At 32.0% G+C, this 22,437-nt stretch overlaps 2 protein-coding genes across 2 annotated transcripts in view; one reads left to right on the top strand and one right to left on the bottom strand.

Moving 5' to 3' along the window:
* The window catches only part of LOC146993844 (uncharacterized), a 222,568-nt gene that overhangs the window by 27,072 nt on the left and 173,059 nt on the right, over positions 1-22,437 (top strand). The window lies entirely within an intron of this gene.
* Positions 18,839-21,948, bottom strand: LOC118191947 (uncharacterized). The gene is made up of 5 exons (XM_085826255.1): positions 21,766-21,948; positions 21,009-21,071; positions 20,671-20,736; positions 20,103-20,171; positions 18,839-18,983 (listed from the first exon to the last, which is right to left on the bottom strand). Exons 1-5 carry the CDS (start codon positions 21,946-21,948, stop codon positions 18,843-18,845), a joined length of 522 nt encoding a protein of 173 aa, XP_085682381.1. The 3' UTR covers positions 18,839-18,842.

Here is a 22,437-nt window from a genome sequence, read left to right as displayed (position 1 = left end):
CAGCAGTTTAAACCTCGTAAGAAATTATAAAATTAAAGATATGAAACCATAATTTATGAAATAAAGAGCAATTATGATCTAAAGGGTATCAAAATTTACAAAAAAAAAAAAAAAAAAAAAGCTTAATATTTATTTGTTTACTTTATTAAACATTTCTTTCAACGTGTGCATCTGTAAAGCATACATTACGCGTAACTGAAGTTAGAAAATTGCAACCAGAAAACTATTTGATGTGTATTCATGATATTTATAATGACGAGGAATTTGATTCAAATCATATCAAAGACGGAGTACTTCGAGATGAAACACTACATTTAGTAAGGAATTATAAGCCGAATAAAATAAAACATCTGCCCTGAAAATAAGGATAGTGCTGACAGATCAACTTCTAGTTCATTGCGCACCGCGATGCCCCCCCCCCCGAGCAGCGTGAAATTGATAAACAGATTTCGGAATGGTTAGAAAAACAAAGGATATGCCTTTATCCATTTTTTGCAGCAGTTCCACTTTTTGTTTGATGGACATCGAAACATGCTTTCGCTTTGTAGATAGATCCTTTGGCGGCTGCAGAATCGGAAATTCTTTTTCACATATTCGAAAGTTCAAGCTTACTTTTATAAAATTGCTCTAACAGTGAGCAAAAAATAACAAGCGAGATCCAATTAGAAGATTAAGGAACAACGCAATCTGCAATATTAACTGAAATAGATAATTTTAGCTTAGCTTATACCGTCCGTTATACATTAAGCGCGCATGCGTAAAGGTATTATGCGCATGTGCATTTACACTTGCGCAGAAAGTTTGTAGCTTTGAGGTCCTTATTATAGATCATTCTGGATTATGGATGTCTGGATTAAAGACTTTTGATTGTATTTCCCAGGCAAATATTTAAGTTTTAAGTTATATTTTAAGAAGCTAATTTTTATCCTTTGCAATCTATTTAACAACACATTAGCAATATTTTTGTTCATAATTGAAACTAATGGTTTATGATCAGTAAGCCTTTCTACCTTTCTACCATAAATGTAATAGTGAAATTTATTAACAGCGAATAAAATACTAAGAAATTCTTTCTCAATCTGAGCATAATTTTGTTCTGCATTACTTAAACTCCTAGACAAAAAAGCAATTGGTTGCCCATTCTGCAATAAGCAGCAACCTAACCCATCTTTAGAACTATCTGCCTGTATCATGATGGTAGGTTTACGGCTGTCAAATATTCCTAACACAGGTGCGCTCCAAATTAATTTTTTTAATTCCCTGAATGAATGTAGCTGTAACCACTGCCATTCTTCTTTGTTTTTCAAAAGTTCCTTAGTATGGCTGTTTTCTCTGAAAAATGCGGTACAAATTTCCTCAAATAATTACACATTCCCAAACCACGATATAATTCATGCATATTCTGAGGCTCCTGTAACTCAGTAATGGCTTTAATTCTGTCAGGATCAGGTCGCAAACCTGATACATTAAATAAATGACCTAAATATTTAACCTCACTAACCCTATATTGAAGTTTTTGCTTGTTGAATTTAATATTGAGATTTATCTCTGTTGATGACCTCTGTTAAAATTTTATCATGTTCTTGTAGGGTACTAGCCGCAATAAGGATGTCATCAAAATTGATCAGTACTCCTGATATATTACCAAAATTTTCAAGATTGCGTTTCTGAAAAATTTCAGGTGCACAGGAAATACCCATTGGAAGCTTTAAGAATTTATAGCATCCAAATGGTGTGCTAAAAGTACAAAGATCACTACTATTTCCATCTAATGCTATTTGAGAAAACCCATCCTTTACGTCTAAAACAGAGTCAATTGATTTATTACATAGCTTTGGTAAAATCTCCTGAATTGTTAGAATCGACACATGTTCTCTTTTATAGCTTTTTTAAGATCTTGAGGATCAAGGCATATTGTTAAGGATCCATTAGCTTTTTCAATTATTACTAGATTGCTAACCCAGTTCAAAGGTTGATCAACTTTTGCAATAATGCCCTGTCTCTCTAATTTGTTTAATTTTGATTCAAGTTGAGATTTTAAACTAAGTGGTACTCTACGTGGTCTCACTACAGGAGCTATCTGATCATCTACTATGATTTTACACAATCCATTAAATTTTTCCACACTTTCAAACACTTCTGAATTATTAATAATAAATTGATCTTTAGATGAAGTTAAAACAATTGTATACTGATCTAACTTGCCTTTATTTGATATTCCAACCTTATTTATAAACTGAATCAAATTAAGTTTAACACATGCATCAATTCCTAATAATGGACGTATATGCTTACTGGAAACAATTAAAAACTCTAGAGTATGATCCTCACCATCTGAGGAAAATTGTAACATTAACGACCCATCAGGTTTAACCTTGGACCCCCCCCAAATGCTTCTAATACAACATTACACTTGTTTACAATAAGATTAGAATTCTTAGCACTCCATGTTTCGTAAATTTTCACAGACAAAACGTTCACTTCAGACTCTGTGTTCAACTTAAAAGTCACAGTTGTCCCTTCAATTATAGTTTTAGTCCACTCTTTTGTAGATGATGTTGAGCACACACTTTTAGTTTTTAGAACATTTATGGAATTCACGAAGTAGTCATCATCAGATTCACTATATAAATCTGCGTTATCATGCCGAGAAAGATTTTGGACGTGCTTCAGTCTGCACATAGTCGAAAAGTTATTTAGTTTGCCACGATTAAAGCATTTTTTTCCATATGCCGGACATTGTCCATTAACGTGATGTCTGTTGCATTTTTGACACGAAAACATCTCAGTATTTGAAGCGTCATCACGCTATCCTCTGTGCTTCCTCATTGCTACAGCTGCATTGGCTTCTCCTGCCTGATGTTGTTTCACCTTCCCTCTTGTTACAGGGCCCATCAGCGGCTGAGCTGTAAGGTCGCTGAACACTGGTAGTTCGGTCTGAGGTTCGAATCCCACGAAGGGGCTGGCTGCATGGGCATTTTTGTGGTTTTCCCCATGTGTAACGTGTATACAAGCCAGTTACCCTTAGAAAAAACTCCACGAGGGCATCCCTTCCCATAGGCAGATAGCCGTAGTGTGCTTTGTCGTAATTAAACCAAACCAAACCCTCTTGTTATGCTGTCAATATTGTGTTCTCTTAACATTTGAGCACGAGCCTTGCCCAATTCAGCTGCTTTCCCTAATTCAATTGCCTTTTCCAAACTCGGATTATTTTCTTGCAACATCCTCTCCTGTAAACTGGCATCTGATACTCCAAGGACAATGCGATCATACACGAGAGAGTCACTCTGCTCACCAAATTCACAAAATTTTACAAGTTCTTTCATGTTAGTCATGAAACAATCAAAAAGTTCTCCTTTTTTTTCTTTTCTCTTATTGAATAAAAATCTCTCCACTACGACATTTGTTCTAGGTGTCGTGAAAGTTTCAAACTTTTCAAGCAATTTTTCATAGTTGCCCTGATCTCCTGTTGAGAGATTGAGCATGTTGAACACTTCAATTGCTTCCTCACCAGCGGCATTTAAAAACAAAGCAACTTTCACATCTGAATCTTTTAAAGCATTTCCTGAAGCTTTCATATAAATCTGGAACAGCTGCTTGAATCTGCGCCAGTTTTTGGATACATTGCCTTCGAAATTTCGGCCTTGTGGTGGACGACAAAATTCCATCTTGCGTCTGCTGATAGGAGAAACAACCAAAGGGATTGCCTTGCAATTAGTTGTAATACTACTCCACACGACTACACCATGTTATATTAATATTAATATTGCTTGATCAATAATTAAGTGACATTACTACAGATTCACGAGCACATCATTTATTACAAACCAACATCAACTGACGCCTACTTCACTTCAGTTCGACCAGCAACTAGTGTGTTGCCACATATATGTAACACCACCCCAGTTCTCTGTGATTTCACTAAATGTACTTGAACTGCATTTTTCACAATTTGCAGTGAAACTTAATATATTTTAATTGTAATTATTCAGGTCACAGGATTTCACTGCCAAACTTTAATGTATTGTGATAGCTAGGAGTTCCAAATTGTAAAAAATGATAAAAATATATTTATATTAATTTTGATAATTTCTTGACTTTAATTTTAATATAAGGTGTATTTAACCATTCGATCACCTAATGACTGGGAAAGGACTTTGCATCCAAGAAAAGCAAAAAAAAAATTTTTATTTTTTTGGTATTATCCAATTTTATTTTCTAAGCTCTGTGCATTTGATTGCTTTAAAGTACTTTTTGTGTCTGTAATTTTTTTTCCCTCCCTGATTAAGAGGATGCTAGATGCAGTTACATAGAAATAATTAGATGGGTTAATATGTATTGTTCAGAGAGAGTACTTCATGTCATTGCAAATAAAAGGGATAAATTATTAATTAATAATTTTCACTTGGATTTTTTATTTGCTTTTTTCTTAATTGTTGCTTATTTTAAATGAAGTGTAGAATTCACCAGTGTAAAATGGCTAAAGAAATCACCAGTGTAAAATGGCTAAAGAAACATCAGAGAACTGTTCATCGTTACCTAAAATTTTACAAGCCCACCAGCGGCCGAGCGTTAAAGTCCGAGGTTCTAATCCTGCGAATGGGCTGGCTGCATGGGTGTTTTCGTGGTTTTCCCCATGTCTAATGTGTATGCAAGCCAGTTTCCCTTAGAAAGTCCTCCACGAAGGCATCCGTCCCCTTAGGCAGATAGCCCTAGTGTGCTTTGCCATAATACGTAAAATACGTAAAATTTTACATATTTGAATTTATATGGAATGGGTTGCAGGAGGAGGTGCAAAGTTTTGGGCAACAAAATAAGCAGTTTTCTGCATCTTTTCGAATCTCAAATTGATGTGATAAAATCTTATTTATATTTTTTATTTGTAAATTTTTCTATTAATTTTCCATTTAATTAAATATTTTTCTAATTATTTTGTCTGAAAATATACAGCAATTATTATCCGTAATGAAAATAATTAAAAGCCACAACTGAATGATGCTAAATGACATCCGATTGGAATGCTCTGTGCGATTCACTGTATCATCGACAAAGCAAACAGACTTGAATGAAGAATATGTCATTCCTGTCTCGCAGTAATGCCATTTTTCTCTTTCAAATATCTTTAAACGTTTTTCTTCTAATAATTATTAACCCAAAAGATACTTTAGATCCGAACTGTATTATATTTAAAGTAATTAAGTAATGAAGAATCTGCTTAAATGTATTCATGTTTCTTGCATTATGAAAAAAAATCACCTACAGCCATGAAATTTTGAATAACGTAATTCTCCACTCGAGCATGGACAACTGGAAGCCCGAATTTCGATTTTGGAATAGGCTTTGTTATCTATTTCACATTTTTTAAAAACTTTAATGAATTTTTTATTAACAAACTAAATGATTTCAAAGCAAGCATTGCCGAAACTGTTCGGAATAAAACATTTTTATCTCCAGTGCGCGAGACTCTCTACCGGAAATCGTAGATATATGCTGTTTTTATTTACTTTGTGATGATTGTATGCTGAATTGAATTTTCAGTAGCGTAAGTGCCTAGAATGTGATACTCAATAGATAAAGTAAACACACAAAACGTTAATAATAGAAAGAAAAGAAGTTTTGTAAACCTATGTTAGTAATAAAACTTAACATTGCTATGATGAACTAAAAAACTCAAGAAAACAGAAAAGTCTATGTCAACACTTAATGCTGTATCTGGAATCAGTACTTTTCCGTTTTGCTGGCACAGGCGATAAAGTCGCCAATAATGGTACAACTGATGCCAAACAGAATATTCTTGCTGGTAACCTTTTACTCCTCATTTTCAAAACTAGTCACAGCCATTTCTTATCAGTTTGATTATTTTTTTCAATAATGGCATAAAATTACATAGAATTTTTATCAGATAATTCAGTTTTATGCCCTAAGTCTATCCGTGGTAATTAAGTCAATTAGGAAGCAATCACACCGCTCACCCAAAGACGAAAATATAGTAAAGGCAAACTCAAGAGTTAAATTCATCAATTCTAATGGAATGCACCAGTGAAGTAAAGCACTTTAGTTTTACATATTTTCTGAGTAAGCTATTCGTACGAATTGAAACAATTCTTGCATTTAAACTTGCATTCCAAATTAAGATTTAACTTGAAATTAATGTAGATAATTACTGAATTAGATTTTTGCAGCGTAGTTTATGTGAGATGAGATCTCTTGGGGTAACGTGATTCGAACCGCCGAATCAGAATGTTGAACCATGAAAGCATAGTAAATTCTTAAATTAATGTCTTTGGACAAATTTATTGTCTTTATTTATTGGCTTTTTACAAAATTTTGAAAGCTATTAAAATGTTTATGTCTTCAAAATAAAAAATTCTTAGAACTAACATTTGTTAATATTTTTTATGTATATACTGTATGTTGTCGCCAATAAAGTCTGCTTGGCGATGTGCTGGCGAAACGTAAAAGTACCCTGGAATCTTAAATGTATAGTGCTTTACGGCTTTTAAAACTTTGAGACTTCCTATTAATATTGTTGTATATGAAGTAATATTAAATGTCTACATATGATTTCCTTGTACCTGACAAATGGATGTGCATAAGAAAGTGAATCCCTGTTTTTCCAGCAAAACACTTTATTTTTATTGTACATCGTTTTCATCTTTTATTATTGAATACTGAGTGAAAATTTTCTTGCCATTTTTATAAAAAGACACTGCTCTTTGAAAAACACAAGACGCTGAAACTTTATTTTCTCCATTACTTTTAGATGTAAGATTTTAGATGGATGGAGATCATAATTAGTCATCTCAAACAGATACGTTTGTATCGTGTTCATCTTCTGCATCATTTTAAATGTTTCAATTGAACAATACTTTACAAACTGCAATATGATGTCTGCATATAACATTTCAGTGAAATTCAGAAACAAAGATCCTGAAACATGCCTTTACAGCTTTATTATTCATGTAATTTAAATCATTAAACTCATTATCTTTCTAATAAAATTTTATATAGACTGAGAGACATTTTCAGAGGCTGATTTAATGGATATAAGTGTTATGAAAAGAATGTTTACATAAATTCAATCCAAACAATTATGCTTAGTGAATTCATTTTTTATTATTCCTTCTGTGGTTCGTAAATATCTGTATCACCTCTGTCATGTGAGAACAGATTTCTTTTCAGATCCTTCATCAGTTACTGAAAAATTATTTCAGATATGTAAATTCTATCTTATATCCTTATTATAATATTTTTTTTTTTTCAACAATTTTCTTATTCTATTACTTTTCATTTTTGTACTGTTAGGGTAAACGAATTAACCACCAATGCAGTTCTAAATACAGGCACTTAGAAATTTCAAAGTAAGGAAATTTTTAAATTTTACGTGTAGCTCACATGTGAGTAATTTAAGAAAAAGTCATGTAATTTCATCTTCAAAGTTAATAGCATACTATGAAAATTTGAAGGATGTGCTGAATTTAACTACTGCCAAGAAAGTATCTTCTTTTAGGCAGCTATCACTTATCAGAAAATTTTGATTAATCAAATTTTAATGACCATCATTCTAATATAATGAGCACTGAGTTTTCTCATCATTTCGCAAAAACGTTTTTAAACACTAATGTGTGGGAGGTTGAAAGCGCTGGGAAATTTCTTATGCTAAAAATAATATGTATTAAAGAAATAGGAAATGTTTTCCTACGTGAAGACAGATTGCCAATCTTTTATTACGTGACTTAATTGAATAAAAGAAATTCAAATGTGGCCTTTATGTGGACAACCAACAAAGTCTTCTAAATTATGTTAAAATTGAAAATAAATGAGTTAATATCTTACTAAGGATATCAGATCTTGAAATTTATGAAATTAACTAATAATTTTCTGAAATAGTATGTTGTAGAAATGAAATAAATTTTAATAATAAACTGTTCATTAAAATTCAGAGGTATTGGAACAAATGTAATTTTTATAGTGGTAAAAAATAAAGGTTACATTGTGACAAACATGCCTTCTCAATCTTTAGATCTATTTGAAAACATAGGATTCCTTACATAAAGTACTGAACAAACATACTCCCTCTTTACTTAAATCGTAAGTAACAAAATGAAGGTAACTTTCTTGAATAATTTACCCTTTTGCATAAACCTTTTTATTCTTTAAAGTGTTGACATTACCATAACACACTTAATAATTATAGCAGAAAGCATGATTAGAAATACGGGAGAAATTATATCATTGGAGACAAAACGGAAGATTCAAACATTTACGTTTCTTTTACTTTACAACATTTACATTTCTTGTAAATGTTGAATAAGATTTATGACTAGGCTTAATAGAAGAAGAAAACATTCTAAAGTGTGGCTTTTCAGTAAGAAATATTGTCCTAGCTTCACAACATTTAGCCCCATCATTAGGGAAAAAAGACCTACTTTTATGAAATAATATGACTATATTGCTTCAATGAATTATAAAATCAAATTTAAATCACTAGATAGTTTGATATGTATTTTTGCTGTTGCTGATTTGCACACTTGGACATACTAGCAGAGGAGGAGCTTCATGAATGTTCATGGGTGGGGCAAGCAAACAGATGTCATTCACCACGGTCTTAGCACATATCTGGTGACAGAATCACTTTACTAAATTTTTTCTGAGTTTCAACTAGGAACACTAGGAAATTCCAATGGTCCCTTAACCTTCTTCTTTTAGTACCAACCTCTAAAGGGGACTTAGATTTTTAAATGCCCACATGCCAGAAAATCACTATACATTTACAAAGCATTTGTACCTTCTCTGAGATTTGAATCTACCCTGATGATATGACAGCTAGCTTTCATGTAGGTCTACTATTTGATCATCAACAATCATGGATGCTTCTGTGCAGAGCAGATGTTGAATATTGTCGTGCTGTGTTCCATATCTCTTGTTTTGTAAGACCTTAATTTGTGGCAACATTTCCAGATGAGGAATGGTCTCATCAAAATGGATATGTCTGGCGCCAAATTTGCAGAGCATGAAGCCTTGAAAACTTGCACTTGTTTATCATTCTTCTTTTCAATGAATGCTGAACCTTGCAAGATACTGTCTATTCATTCACTGTTTCATTGCAAAAGAATGAACATCATTACTGAATATAGCAAGAAAATGCAAAATCTTTCAGAGTAGATTCCATCATGAAAATATTGGAAGAGGTTTTAAAGGCACAATTATATCTAAAGACTATGAGTATCATCTTCTTACAAGCCCAGATGATTTTTTATGGAGATGTTTAACACAAACTCGGTTGATAAAAATTACCCACTCCTTAAAAAAGAAATCGAAAATGAACATATCACTGCGACAATTCAAAACATAGGGAAAACTTCAATTGGTCCCAAAAATAGGTAGAAAATGCACTGAATTGGTTCAATATATTAACGTACGATGTGGCCCACCAGCAGCCAAATGGTAAAGTCGTTGAACACCAGTAGTTTGATCTGGGTTCGATTCAGACAAATAGGCTATCTGCATGGGTGTTTTGTGGTTTTCCCCACGTGTACCATGCATAGGAGTCAATTCCCTTATAACGTCCTCCATGAAGGCATCCCTTCCTTTGGGCAGCCAGCCTTCAAGTGCTTTGTCGTAATTAAATAAACCAACCACCATATGATATATGCAAACAAGGTGTGTTTCATAAATATGCACACATGCCATTTTTATGAAGAGTCCACTTTTAAATTAAACATCTTGTATAATAAACAATGGACAAAATTTAAATTACACACAACTGGTATTCCAACTGTAAAGTAATAAGCGCATGTATGAGTACAATGGTTTTGTAAAATAGCGAAACTAGTTTTGGTATCATAACTTTAAAATGTAATAACAATTCCAGGAACAGAAAATTTTGGTACGGTTTTAAGCAATCAGAGTATACAAAATTACTCTCAGCCACACTAAAATTATTTTCACAATCAACCATACTATTAGAACTTAGTTTTCAGAGACTCAATTAATGTAGTTGTTCAAGAACTTGCACGAGCTCAGTTAATACACAATAATTTAATATGTTCTTTTGTGTAGATTTCTTGTGGCAACAGTGATGTTTTGCTTTATATTACTTTGGAGCGTGATAACGCATGGAATATTATTCTTTTTGTAATGTTTAGAATGCTAAATAAATATGTTCGTTGTTAATTAAAAAGGTTTTCTCTGTGAAATATATTACCATTGGTCCGAAGTTATTAAATAAGTCAAGAAATTGATTAATTTCAAACAACTGGCGTCTGGTGACAGGACGGAATGGCTATTTGAAGGAAACGAAACAACGGTTTGAAAACGAAACATTGATTTCATATTGGAATTTATCAAGTGAGTTTATGATTTATTTGATTATATTTTTTATTATTTGAATATATTGGATATATTGAATTTAAAATCATGGAATTTTTATTACGAAAGCGTAAGCCTCTAAGGCAATTGTTTACGATTACTGCCAGTGCTTTAGATGCTGAAATTCTAAAGCCTGACGTGGAGGTTAATCAATTCCAAGTATTGAGCTCACAGTTGGAAGAAAAATTTAAGAGATTAGATAAAGTTCAATCACAAATTTCCGAACTTTTGTTGAAAAGTGAAAACGAAAGTGAATATTTAGCTGATTTTGACACGAATGAAGCATATCGGGATAAATATATCAGTTTAAAAAAAAAAAAGTAGAAAACAAAATGGTGAATTCCACTCCTGTGACTATACCTAGAATTTTAGAAAATTCCACGAAAAAGAACTTAAATTACCAAAGTTGGAGCTTCAAAAGTTTAATGAGGAGACCCGAAATTGGATAGTTTAAGAAGATCGACGAAGATGTAAATATAGATGACGATGACAAATTTCAGTATCTATTGCTAGCAACGGTCGTTGGATCCCCAGCGAGAGAGCTCATAGATAGTTATTCTCCCTCAGGCGCGAATTATAAAGAAGCTATCAAGCAACTAAAATCTCGATTTGCACGAGACGAATTACTGGTAGAAATCTATGTTCGCGAATTATTAAAGTTGGTTTTGGCTCAAGCTAGCAAAAAAGGAAATATGATTCTATCCAACTTATATGATAAGTTAGATACGCAACTCAGAGTTTTGGAGACGTTGGGGGTAAAAAGTGAGATTTATGCAGCTATGCTGTATCCCCTTGTAGAGTCTTCACTGCCTGAAGAAATTCTGGGGGCATGGGAGCGATCTCGCCAGCGTAGGGAAAGTGTTACACACACTGAAAATTTGGAAAATTTATTGCATTTTCTCCGAATTGAAGTTGAAAGTGGCCCGTACAAGTTTTTCTGCTCCATACAAACTTGACTCGGTTCCAGCCACAGCAGCTTGTATTTAAGCAGGAGATTCAAAGAAGAAAGAGCTTAATTTTTGTGTTTCGTGTGACAACGAAACACATAATTCTTATGAGTGCTCTAAGCTGCACAGCCTTTCATTGGAAGATGAGAAAAATGTACTAAGAAAGAAAAAAGCTTGTTTTAACTGCCTAAAAATTGGGCGTGCTGCCGAAAAGTGTAAAAGTTCTGTGAAATGCCTATTTTGCAACAAATGTCATGTAACGGTGATGTGCAGAGAACTAAAAGGGGTACTTTTCCGTTTCGCCGGCGCAAATCTCGCCAAGCAGACTTTATTGGCGACAACATACATTATACACACAAAAAATATTAAAAAAATGTTAGTCCTAGGAATTCTTTTTTTGAAGGCATAAACATTTTCATATCGCTTAAAATTTTATAAAAAGCCAATAAATAAAGACAATAAATTTATAAAAAGACATTAATTTAAGAATTTACTATGCTTTCATGGTTCAACATCCTGTTTCGCCGGTTCATATCACGTGACCCCAAGCGATCTCATCTCACGTATACAACTCTACAAAAATATAATGCTCTCAGTAATTATCTACATTAATTTCAAGTTAAATCTTAATTTGGAACACAAGTTTAAATGCAAGAAGTATTTTAATTCGTACGAATAGCTTACTCAGAAAATTTGGAAAACTGCAGTGCTTTACTTCGCTAATGCACTCTCATTAGAATTGATGAATTTAACCCTTGACTTTACCTTTTCTATATTTTCGGGTTCGGGTAAGCGCTGTGATTGCATCCTAATTGACTTAATTACCGAAAATGGCCTTAGACATAAAACTGAACTATCTGATAAAAATTCTATGTAATTATATGTCAGTATTGAAAGAAACAATCAATCTGATAAGAAAAAGCTGCAACTTGTTTTAAAAATGAGGCGTAAAAGGTTACCAGCGAGAATATTCCGTTTGGCATCGGTTGTACCATTATTGGCGACTTTATCGCTTGCGCCGGCAAAACGGAAAAGTACCAAAAATTTTTTTTACAATTAAAATTAGAGTTTCTGCGCAAAACCAAGCAATTCGGCCAGCAGGTAAAAAAGCAAATTTTTGGGTCCACAAAACTAAAAGTTTTCATTTGTCCTACTCGTCAAAAAGACACTTAAAGTGTAGAAACTGACTTTATTTGTAATGGATGCTATGCTGAGTCAATACATGAGAAAATTTAATAACTTAAATGATAATTTCAGAATGAATTAAGAATGATATAATTAGCAATAATAAAAGAAGAATTCAAGTTTGTTGTTGTTGAAGCTTAGTTTCTCTAGATCCACTATTCTGCTGTTTCCAAATATAAACAACTAAAGCTGTTATAGTAAATAAATTAAGCTTAAACAACTTTTAAATTGATGAAAACTCTACCACTATAAAATTGAACATTTATTATAATTCAAGCATTTTTAAAGCAAAAATTGCACAATTTACCAACACATAAGAATAAAAAAACTGAACTCAGAGTTAAGTAATAGGATGGATATATATATATATATTATATTTATATACTTTTGGTGCAGCCAATTTCCACCAAGTTGGGAGGTGCACATCAACATGTAATAGCAGTTCCACATTCAAAATATCAACATGCTGAGGCTATTCCTTTTAATTATGCGAGATACATATGTATGTACATATGCCATGAAAAAAAAAACTCTTCTTTTCCTACTACAGATATCATGTAACATCATTAAATTGCATTCGATAGTGGTAAGGATGGATATTTTCATTGAAACGTGGTACCCAGAATTTTTCGTGATTACAATACTTTCTTTACTTCATAGAAGAAAGTAAAAAAATCTGCCTGCCAGCACATCAAATGAGATCCCCTAATTCAGTGTATGTACAAGTATCTAATTACCTTGTATTGTTAACACTTATTATTTATTTGAAGAGAAAATGTTTCTTACCACAGTTGAAAAAAGTGAACTGAAATTTTATGTAGCTTAATACTTATGATAAATAACGTCTGCCTGAGAGAATTTCTATATTAAGCGACTTTATCGCTTGCGCCGGCAAAACGGAAAAGTACCCTAAAAGGTTCTAGAAGTTCAAAAAAGGAAGCACCTAAACAAGCTGAGGAAACGAGTGAGACTTTATTGTCTAACCAAAAACTGGAAACAACTCTTCTCCAAACTATTAAGGCCCTTCTACACGTAGCGATTTTCTCGGCCGACAATATCTGAAATAGCTCGCCTGTCTACACGGAACGATTTTCTCGTTAGTACAGGAATTCACTCAGCCAGTCACTGTGAAAGGAAGTGTTCCTGCCCTCTAGAGCTACTAGAGATACAGGCTGACTCGTCAGCCATTTTGAATCTAAGCTTTAGGGTTGCAATTTAGGTGTGGAGCGGCAACTTTGGCTCTTTAGCGCTGTCCGCTAAAATTTAACATTCTAGAGAATCCGAATTTCAGCTTTTTTCTGCACTCCTATAAAGATGTGTGGCTTTTTCCCCTTCTTTTGTCTGCAGTTCAGATTCTTTCTCGTATTTTTTTTTTTTTTTTAATTGCCAAATTTCTCGTATGATTCAAGTTATTTTAAAAGTTTCTAAAACATTTTCACATATCATATTTCAAATTTGTATTTTTAGTTAAAAATGCTTTCTTTTTGAATTCCTTTATTGAATTTTCAATTTTTTCTTTTAAATACACGCATAATGTTATTTATCTCAAAATGTATTTTTTGATAAGAGCTTTCCCTCAACCACATTCTTAATATTCCCTCAACCTCTATTAATTTAGGATAAGGTTTAATCTTTAATTTTTGTTTTTTATTTTTAATATGTTATTTGAATTTTGCTGACATGGAATCAAACGTCTATTACTGTAGCAAATTTGTTAAAAATGTTATTTTGTGTGTGTTTCCAGAAAAAGCTGCTAAACACTTTATGATTTTAAATACTGATTCAAGATATACACTTTTAAATTATAATGCTTTTAGAATGAAGAGCAGAATGCTATAAAAATTACTTCAATGCTCAGATGACTGTGGGATTCATAGATTTAATAGAGTAAAAAAATTCCTTTTTTTTTTTTTTCCCTTTATTTAGCTATAAACAATATTAAAATAATACACACACAAATAAATAAAAATAAAAATAATACCTTTACATACAGAATTTACAGATACTGTTTACTTATAAGTTTATTTGTTGTTGATGGTAACTTTTTATTATACTTGGAAAAATTATACTTACATACATATGCTCTTAATATTACACGTATCTGAATATTTAAATGATAATTCCATAACATAATAAGATTCAATCTATATCACAGCAAAGACAATACTTAAATCACAGTTCTTTTTATTAATTAATTTGCATAAGTAAAAACATAAAAATATTATTTAGCTTCAAATCTATAAAATAAGTCCTCTAGTAACAAACATATGACAAACACATATAGTGAAAATAAAGATAAATAAATAAAAATGTTTTGCTTTTTGGTCTAATGTAGTGCAATTCAGTCTATTATATTCAAATTCTATTAAAACATACTGCAGTAATTGAATTTTTTCCATTATACATCAAACAGCTTTATATAGAATGTAATTCTCATTTATATGCGGAGATGTTTGAATAAATGCAAAAAAACATCTGAATAAATTTTAGCCAACACTATTCAGATAGTATTCTTGTTTTCAAGGTATATCATTTTTATTTTGTTCTTTTTCCATTAAAGGAGCTAACCTAAGACCACAAAGGTTCGATAATATTCAGGTCTGGTGACTGTGGTGGCCAGGGGAGATGAGACAACTCATCCTCGTGCTCAGAAAACCAGTCCTGGACAATGTGAGCTGTGTGAACAGGAGCTTTGTCGTCTTGGAAGACACCATCACCATCGGGGAACAAAGTTTGTACCATGGGATGAACTTGATTGGCCAAAATATTCACATAAGTCTTGGCAGTCATGTGCCCTGACACAGTTCATTTGGGGCTATCAGAGAACCACGATATGGCTGCCCAAACCAGAACAGAACCCCCGCCATGTTTCACTCTTGGCAACAAACAGTCTGTATTATAGGCTTGAGATGGCATTCTCCAGACATAAACTGGGCTAGAAGTGGGAAACAATGTGAAAGAAGACTCGTCAGACCATATTACTCGCTTCCACTGCTCTATAGTCCAGGCTTTATGACTTAAACACCACCTTTTCCTGTTACGGGCATTAGCGTCACTGATGAGTGGCTTCTCAATTGCAGCACGGCCAGCAATTCCCTGTTTATGAAGCTCCCTTCTAATTGTTTTGGTACTCACAGGGTTCGGTAACACAACATTCATTTCAGCAGTAACTTTTGCAGCTGTGGTCTTCTTATTTTTTGTCACAATTGCCCTTAATGATCGTCTGTCACGATCACTCAGGACACACTTTCGTCCGCCCTGTGATTTAGCAGATGATGTTTTTCCGCTTTTCAAATATGCGGAATAAATCTTCGATACAGTACCTCTTGAAACACTAAACACCTCGGCTACCTTGCTTACGGAAGCACCTACCATACGTGCTCCAACAATTTGCCCACGTTCGAAGTCTGTTAACTCTGACATAATGCAATGACAACTTCACATAACAGTACTCCGACAACAACTGAACTGTTTAGCACATTTACGAAGTTGTATAGGTGGCGTCAGTAGTCAAAAATGCCAGCGCCACGTACATTTCATTAAAATCAATCTTTCTTTTCAAACATGCATTTCACAAGGTGTTTCCATATTTTTGTCCATTCACTGTATCTCATTGATATATTATAAATATAGCTTAAACATGTTTTATGTGCATACCCAAAGGGGATGGGAAGTAAGCCTTGATTCAAAATCTGTTTTAAAGCAATAAGTAAATAAATAAAATACACTGGTTCTATTAGAATGTCAAAAAATACTGTTATGTATTCTATAAACAAATCCAAATTATCACATCATACTATATAACCCTGGTACAAAAGAAGAAATGTCTGATTAGGAACATACTCTATTTATTTGGTAAAAAAGAAGAGTAAAACATATGTAACATCCCATTATGAAAAATCCTGCAAGCCATTACAATACTATAAGACATTGATTAGTAAGGTAAACATCAGTTGATCATTCTTTCACAACAGCAATAAATGTTTCATTTAAAATTCCTAAATAACATGCCAAAACAGATTCACAATTGATGCCTCATTTAAGGTCACACAAAAGTAAATCCGATTTAGCTGACTATGAGATCTTCTATTATTACACATGGGGAAAAACCACAAAAAAACCAACCATGCAGCCAGCCTGTTCGGAAATAGAACAGAAGATGGAACTCCCAGCATTCAGTAACTTTAACCATTCAGCTGTTGGTGGGCCTAATTATTATTCGAAGAGACAAACAGCAATTTTTCAGTGACAACTACTCTACTTTTTTACAGACAGAACTGAACAGCAAAAACTTCTTAAACTCTTGATTAGATTCTAGTTTACTTTCTTCCTTTTAAAAGGAGATGCAAAACTTTGCCGCTGCTGCCTTTTATTTTGAAGAAGCTTCTTGAGACCAATTCCACGGGCAGTCAAATAATATTTTATTATCTTTGTTTTGATATAGCAACAGGAGGGAATATTTACCTCGCCTGCTTCTTACAAATCATATTAACAAATTCCACATCCATAGTTACATTTCCATGTATTATTTCGTCTCGAAAATTTTGAATGATTTTTTCACACAGAAGGCACAATTTAAAAATTTCTGGAGAAGGACATTTAAGCCCACCTAAATTTGCAAAATTAATTATGTACTGCTTATTTTCATCAATGGAAGGAGTATTTTGCTCACAAACTAAGAGAAACTGTCAGCATGAATTACAAGCATTTTTCAAAACAGAATTTATTGCAGCTCCTGCAACATAACAGACGTTATTTTCCTCACTAAGGGTGAGATTCTGTAGAGATACATCAGAAACTTCTGGTATGGTAACAGGCTCTAAAGCTTTTTTCTCCTTCAGAAATTCAAATTCATCTTTTGCATAGTTTAATAAGTAAATATCTGAATCAGTAGCATAACTGGAGTTCTTAATGTCAGATATAAACTGAGATAAACAGATAAGCTTTAATGCTTTCACAGCTTGCAAAGCACTTGGCCTCAAACCAGCTTTTCTGCGTATCTGAGAAAATACATTTTCTAGAGCATCTTGTGTCAATCTGCTCGTCAAAATAAACTGAAAATCATTCAGAAAACATGCCTCTGCTAACTGTATGGCTGATAAAGTAGAAAGAATCAAATCAGTATGTAATGGTTTCCACCCTTTACCAATTTCTATAAGCTGCATAACATTAATAAATTCAAAAAGTAACTCAATTTTTTTGCTTTTATTTGTCACAGAAATTGAGTTCTTTCTACATCTAGAGGATAGCATTTGAAACCACTGACATATAAATCTTATCCACCATGCTGTTGTAAGAGCATTAGGGCTTATCTCTTTTAAAGCTACTGCCTTCTCCAATCCCACACCTGTTTTAATTGGAAAAAACCTCACAGCAGAAGCAACATTCATTTTATCACAATGTGAGGGGAAGAGGTCTTCTTTGCTGAGATGATGCATAGTTCTCAAACCACAATTTTGGTTTGTTTCAGTAATCCAGATATCTTTTATAAATCCTGCAGATACATGCAAAGTAACCAAATTTTCTTTATTGCAAACATAACTGGGCAGTTTTATACTATGATTAAGAGTTGCAGACCAGAGATTTTTTAAAAGATGTGGCACATCTGCAAATACATAAAGAATTTTGCCCTTAATTTCAGTAGTGAAATTATTTCTTTGGTTTCGAGAAACAGGTATTCCCAAAGAATTCCACAGGCTTCTATTTACTGCTGACATATCGCTAACAATACCAACAACATTAAATCCAACAGAATTGACAGCTTCGATAACATTGACAACAAGTTGTTTGAGCTGGCATCCTGTTACCTGTCCAGTTATCTCATGGGCAACCACTTGCTTCCATTTCAGCTTCAAACCTCTTAGTAAAATAACTAAATAGTGATTTTCTGCACCCTTCTGATTTCCTAATGTACATTTACCAATAAATTTACGTTTTGAAATATCAAAATCAGGATTGCCAGAAATCTCCATTTCATCCAATGATAAAATACAGTCTTTATCACTAGCATTCATTTTTTCTCCTTTAATTTTCAAAGGTTCAATCATCTCACTGATGACTCCAAAATTCATTTCAAGACCTTGAAGTCTTTTATTTAAAGTGCTGTATGAAAGCACGGAAAACCTATTCTTTGCAAGTAATTATAACCATGCTTGCCCAAGGCAAATCTAACTTTGAGGCCTTTTATTATTCTCTCGTTAGACCATTTTGCAATGCTTCTACGAGGAATTTTCAACATTGCTATTTGTTCATCTGAAAGAAATGTTTTCACTCCTTTCAGCAATTCCTCATGCTGTACTTGAAGGTCATGAAGTTGAATTTCAGTGCTATGCCATTTTTTTAAAACATTAGTTTCATTTTTTTTTTTTTTTTTTTTTTTTTTTTTGTTGCTGTAAGTTCTTTCAGTAATATTTTGTTCTGGCATTGCAGAAGCGAGATCAATTCAGTCTGCTGTTTTATAAAATTCCTTAAAAGAACATCCTGGAATAAAGAAAAAATCTATATGAATAATCATCAAAGAAGGGGGGGAAACACAACAAACAAACAAAAAAGATCTGAAAGGTTTCAGATTTTAAATTACACCCAAAGGGGCCTTTTTTAAACATTTTGTGTTTTACCTTTATTTATTAAATATCAAGTTTTTCACACTTAAATTATAAAATTCAGTTCAACAGCAATATTGCAAGATAATTTTAAAATGAACATATCTTCAGAATTCCCGATTCATTGTCTCACATGCTGGAGATAAAAGTGTCTTTTCTGTACAACATTGCCATTTTTTGCTTTAAAATCCTCAAGTTTGTTAATCAAAAATTTGTTAAAGTTTTACAACATATAAAATATATATTAAAACAAATTCCGAATTTCAAATTCGGTCTTCCAGATGTCCATATTCACAGTAGAATTAAGTCATTCAAAATTTGATGGCTCTAGGTACCGTTGTTTTATCAGAATGCAAAAAACATACATGCATTTATACAGATTCTTCACTATATAATTTCTTTAAATATAGTACAGGGTGATAATATTTGGTGGCAACAATTTGAAAAGTGATGCAGCCGTTTATAGTGTTTCAATAAAAAACGAAAACAATAGTCCTTCAGGGACAAAGCCCCTTTGGATTAAATGTCAAACTTAAACAGATAATAAATCCACAAAATAAAAATGCAAGTTCCAGGTCTCTTTTCCTATACTGTGGTGGGTTTTTAAATTTGACTCTATTGTTTTCAGCATTTTCTAGATTATTTTTGTTTTATTTTCTAATATTTAAAATTTATTTCACTTAAAAATAGATTTTTAAAATTTATTTCCAGCTTTTCAAGGGATCGATTATCTCCATAATCATGAGCAATTTAATAACACAAATTATCAACTTATATCACAGCCTTCACAAATGCTGATGAAATTAATTAAAATTAATTACAATTTGGTTGCAAGATGAATCTAAAGGTTGTTTTTGCAAACAAAACTGAAATTTACATAGAGAATTTGCAACTATTGATGAAATTAATTACATTCCTTTTACCAAAAAATTACTTTATAGAACATTTTAAATGCATATAAGGAAGCAATTTAATTATACATTAGTTATCAACTTACATCAGAGCCTTCACAAATAGATGGTATTTCATTGCAAAACGAGGCTAAAGGCTGTTCTTGCAAACAAACCTGAAATTTACACAAAGAATTTGTAAATGCTGATGAAATTAATTACATAACATTTTATAATTCATAAATAGATAATAAATTGTTAACACTCAAAATTCAAAAATAATTCCATAGCACAACAGTAATCATATTTCTCTCTATTTATATCTGTAGATATAGTACAGCTGTTTAGCAACCATAAGACAAACAATTTCATATTTCAGAAATCGTATAAAAATTCATTAATATATGTAAAACATATGACATTTAATAGCTGCTCAAATGAAAACATAGAATAGATTCTTTACTAGCAGCTGTTATTTAATCAGAAGGTAATGCTAAATGTTGTTGCAAACACACCTGAGATGTACTGTAATGTACACATTTGCAACCACTGGTGAAATGAAATAAAGTGCATGATTATGAAGATGGAAACATTTAAAAAAAAAACATAGTACAGTTTACGAATAGATGTTAAAAAACTATTAAAATTTTTTAGAAGTGCAAAATGGCAATTTACATCAGATACTTCGGCAGCAAAATTTATTTCTCCAAAATATGAAGCTGAAGGTTGTGGCAAATGAACCTAAAAAAAATTATAATATATGAAATATGTGGAAGTGAAAGAAATTATAAACTCTGATCGGATAAAAATAAATACAAATAATCATTACCATTTTCAAAGTAACTCAACTTATAAAAAAGCATAAATACATTGGACTGTTCATAGCATTCATACTTCTTAAACATAAGTAAATATTACGTTAATATATTTTTAAATTTTAGAAACAGTGTTAATACTTTTTAGAAAAAGTTTATAATACTAAATATTTAATAACTGTTCAAATGAAGACTTACAACAGGTGCTTCAGCAACAGAAATCGCTTCAGTTGATAAAGGTAAACTGTGCAGCAAGCCACCCTGAAGATGCAAAAATTATGAAACACATATAAGTAAGGATACCTGAAAATGCTGATAAATAAAATATACTTAATGTAATTTTAATAATAAATAATCCTAATAAGTTTTGTCAATCTTTAAACAAAAAATAACAACATTCAGACAAGACATATAAGACATTAAAATATACATTTAAATCAATGTATTATAACTATATTATTGTATTACTCAAGATTAAAGTTATTAATTTCAATATTATTTCTTTTACTTACTCCATACATATTTCTCTCTATTTATCTGGAATTTAAAATTAAGCAAAAAAGCAACTTTAGTTTAATACAAATTTTGATTTAAACTCTTTTGACTTTGAAGGCAATCAGATACCGGTTTCTTTCTTTTAGGAGCAAATTTGAAGAAACCAGACCCATGTATGATCGTCCTCGAAAAACTACAAAAACTTTATCCAAAAACTACATCAAATTGAGGTTTTACGCTTAATTTTCAATATATGATTATAATAACAAAGTACATACTTAATTATATATATAACAACAGCAAAATTTTAATTTTTTAATCTAATCTTAGGGACTGTAATTACAGCTTTATCACATAATGCCTTAATTTCAATATTTTGATTCTTTTATAAAGCAATTTAGTCCATTTGTAATAAAAGCATATTTTTTTATGAAAAACCATAAAAATAAAAAACACATACATTACAAAAATTCGATGTAACTGAACGGTGCTTTGGTAAACCAATGCCTTTTAGACGCTGTGGGGTCAACAGTTGTGGGGGATTAGGCACATTGAAAAGAGTTGGCACAGCATTGGGCTTGAGTTTTTTACGCCCATCTTGCCTAGAGCATTCAAATTGATTTTCTTCAAAATGTACCTGCATATTTAACAAAAGCATGCATGAAATTTAACATTAAAATCAAAAGCACTAGTATTAAATCACAGTTACATATATTATAATAATTTATGAATGTAATTTTCTGATAAATTTAAATTTTTTTTATGAAAATAGAACAAAATTTTTAAAAAGTAATCATGTTTGTAAAACTACTTAAAACATATTTCCTGCTCACACACTAAAAATAAATTTAAAGTACCTATAGTTAAAAATACAACATTAAGATTTACTACTACAATAAAGGATAATAATGGGATCAAAACGAATCATCGAATATTTAAATTAATATTTAACTTCTTAAAAATGTCTAAAAATACAGAATATATTTATCTTACTATAAAGAAAAAACAAAATCATTTATTATTTGGATCATACCATCCAGTTTTTAACATTGGCGCCAACTATCCGATTTGGCGACAATACATCAGAATCAAAACATAGAATGCTACTTTAAATCACCAATCGTACAGTAAA

Source organism: Stegodyphus dumicola, chromosome 11 (genome assembly GCF_044657685.1).
Source record: "Stegodyphus dumicola isolate Sdum_Otavi_A_Nest chromosome 11, ASM4465768v1".
NCBI classification, from domain to species: domain Eukaryota; kingdom Metazoa; phylum Arthropoda; class Arachnida; order Araneae; family Eresidae; genus Stegodyphus; species Stegodyphus dumicola.
Note: the sequence above shows the minus strand (reverse complement) of the source record. Positions and strands in the feature narration are given on the sequence as shown.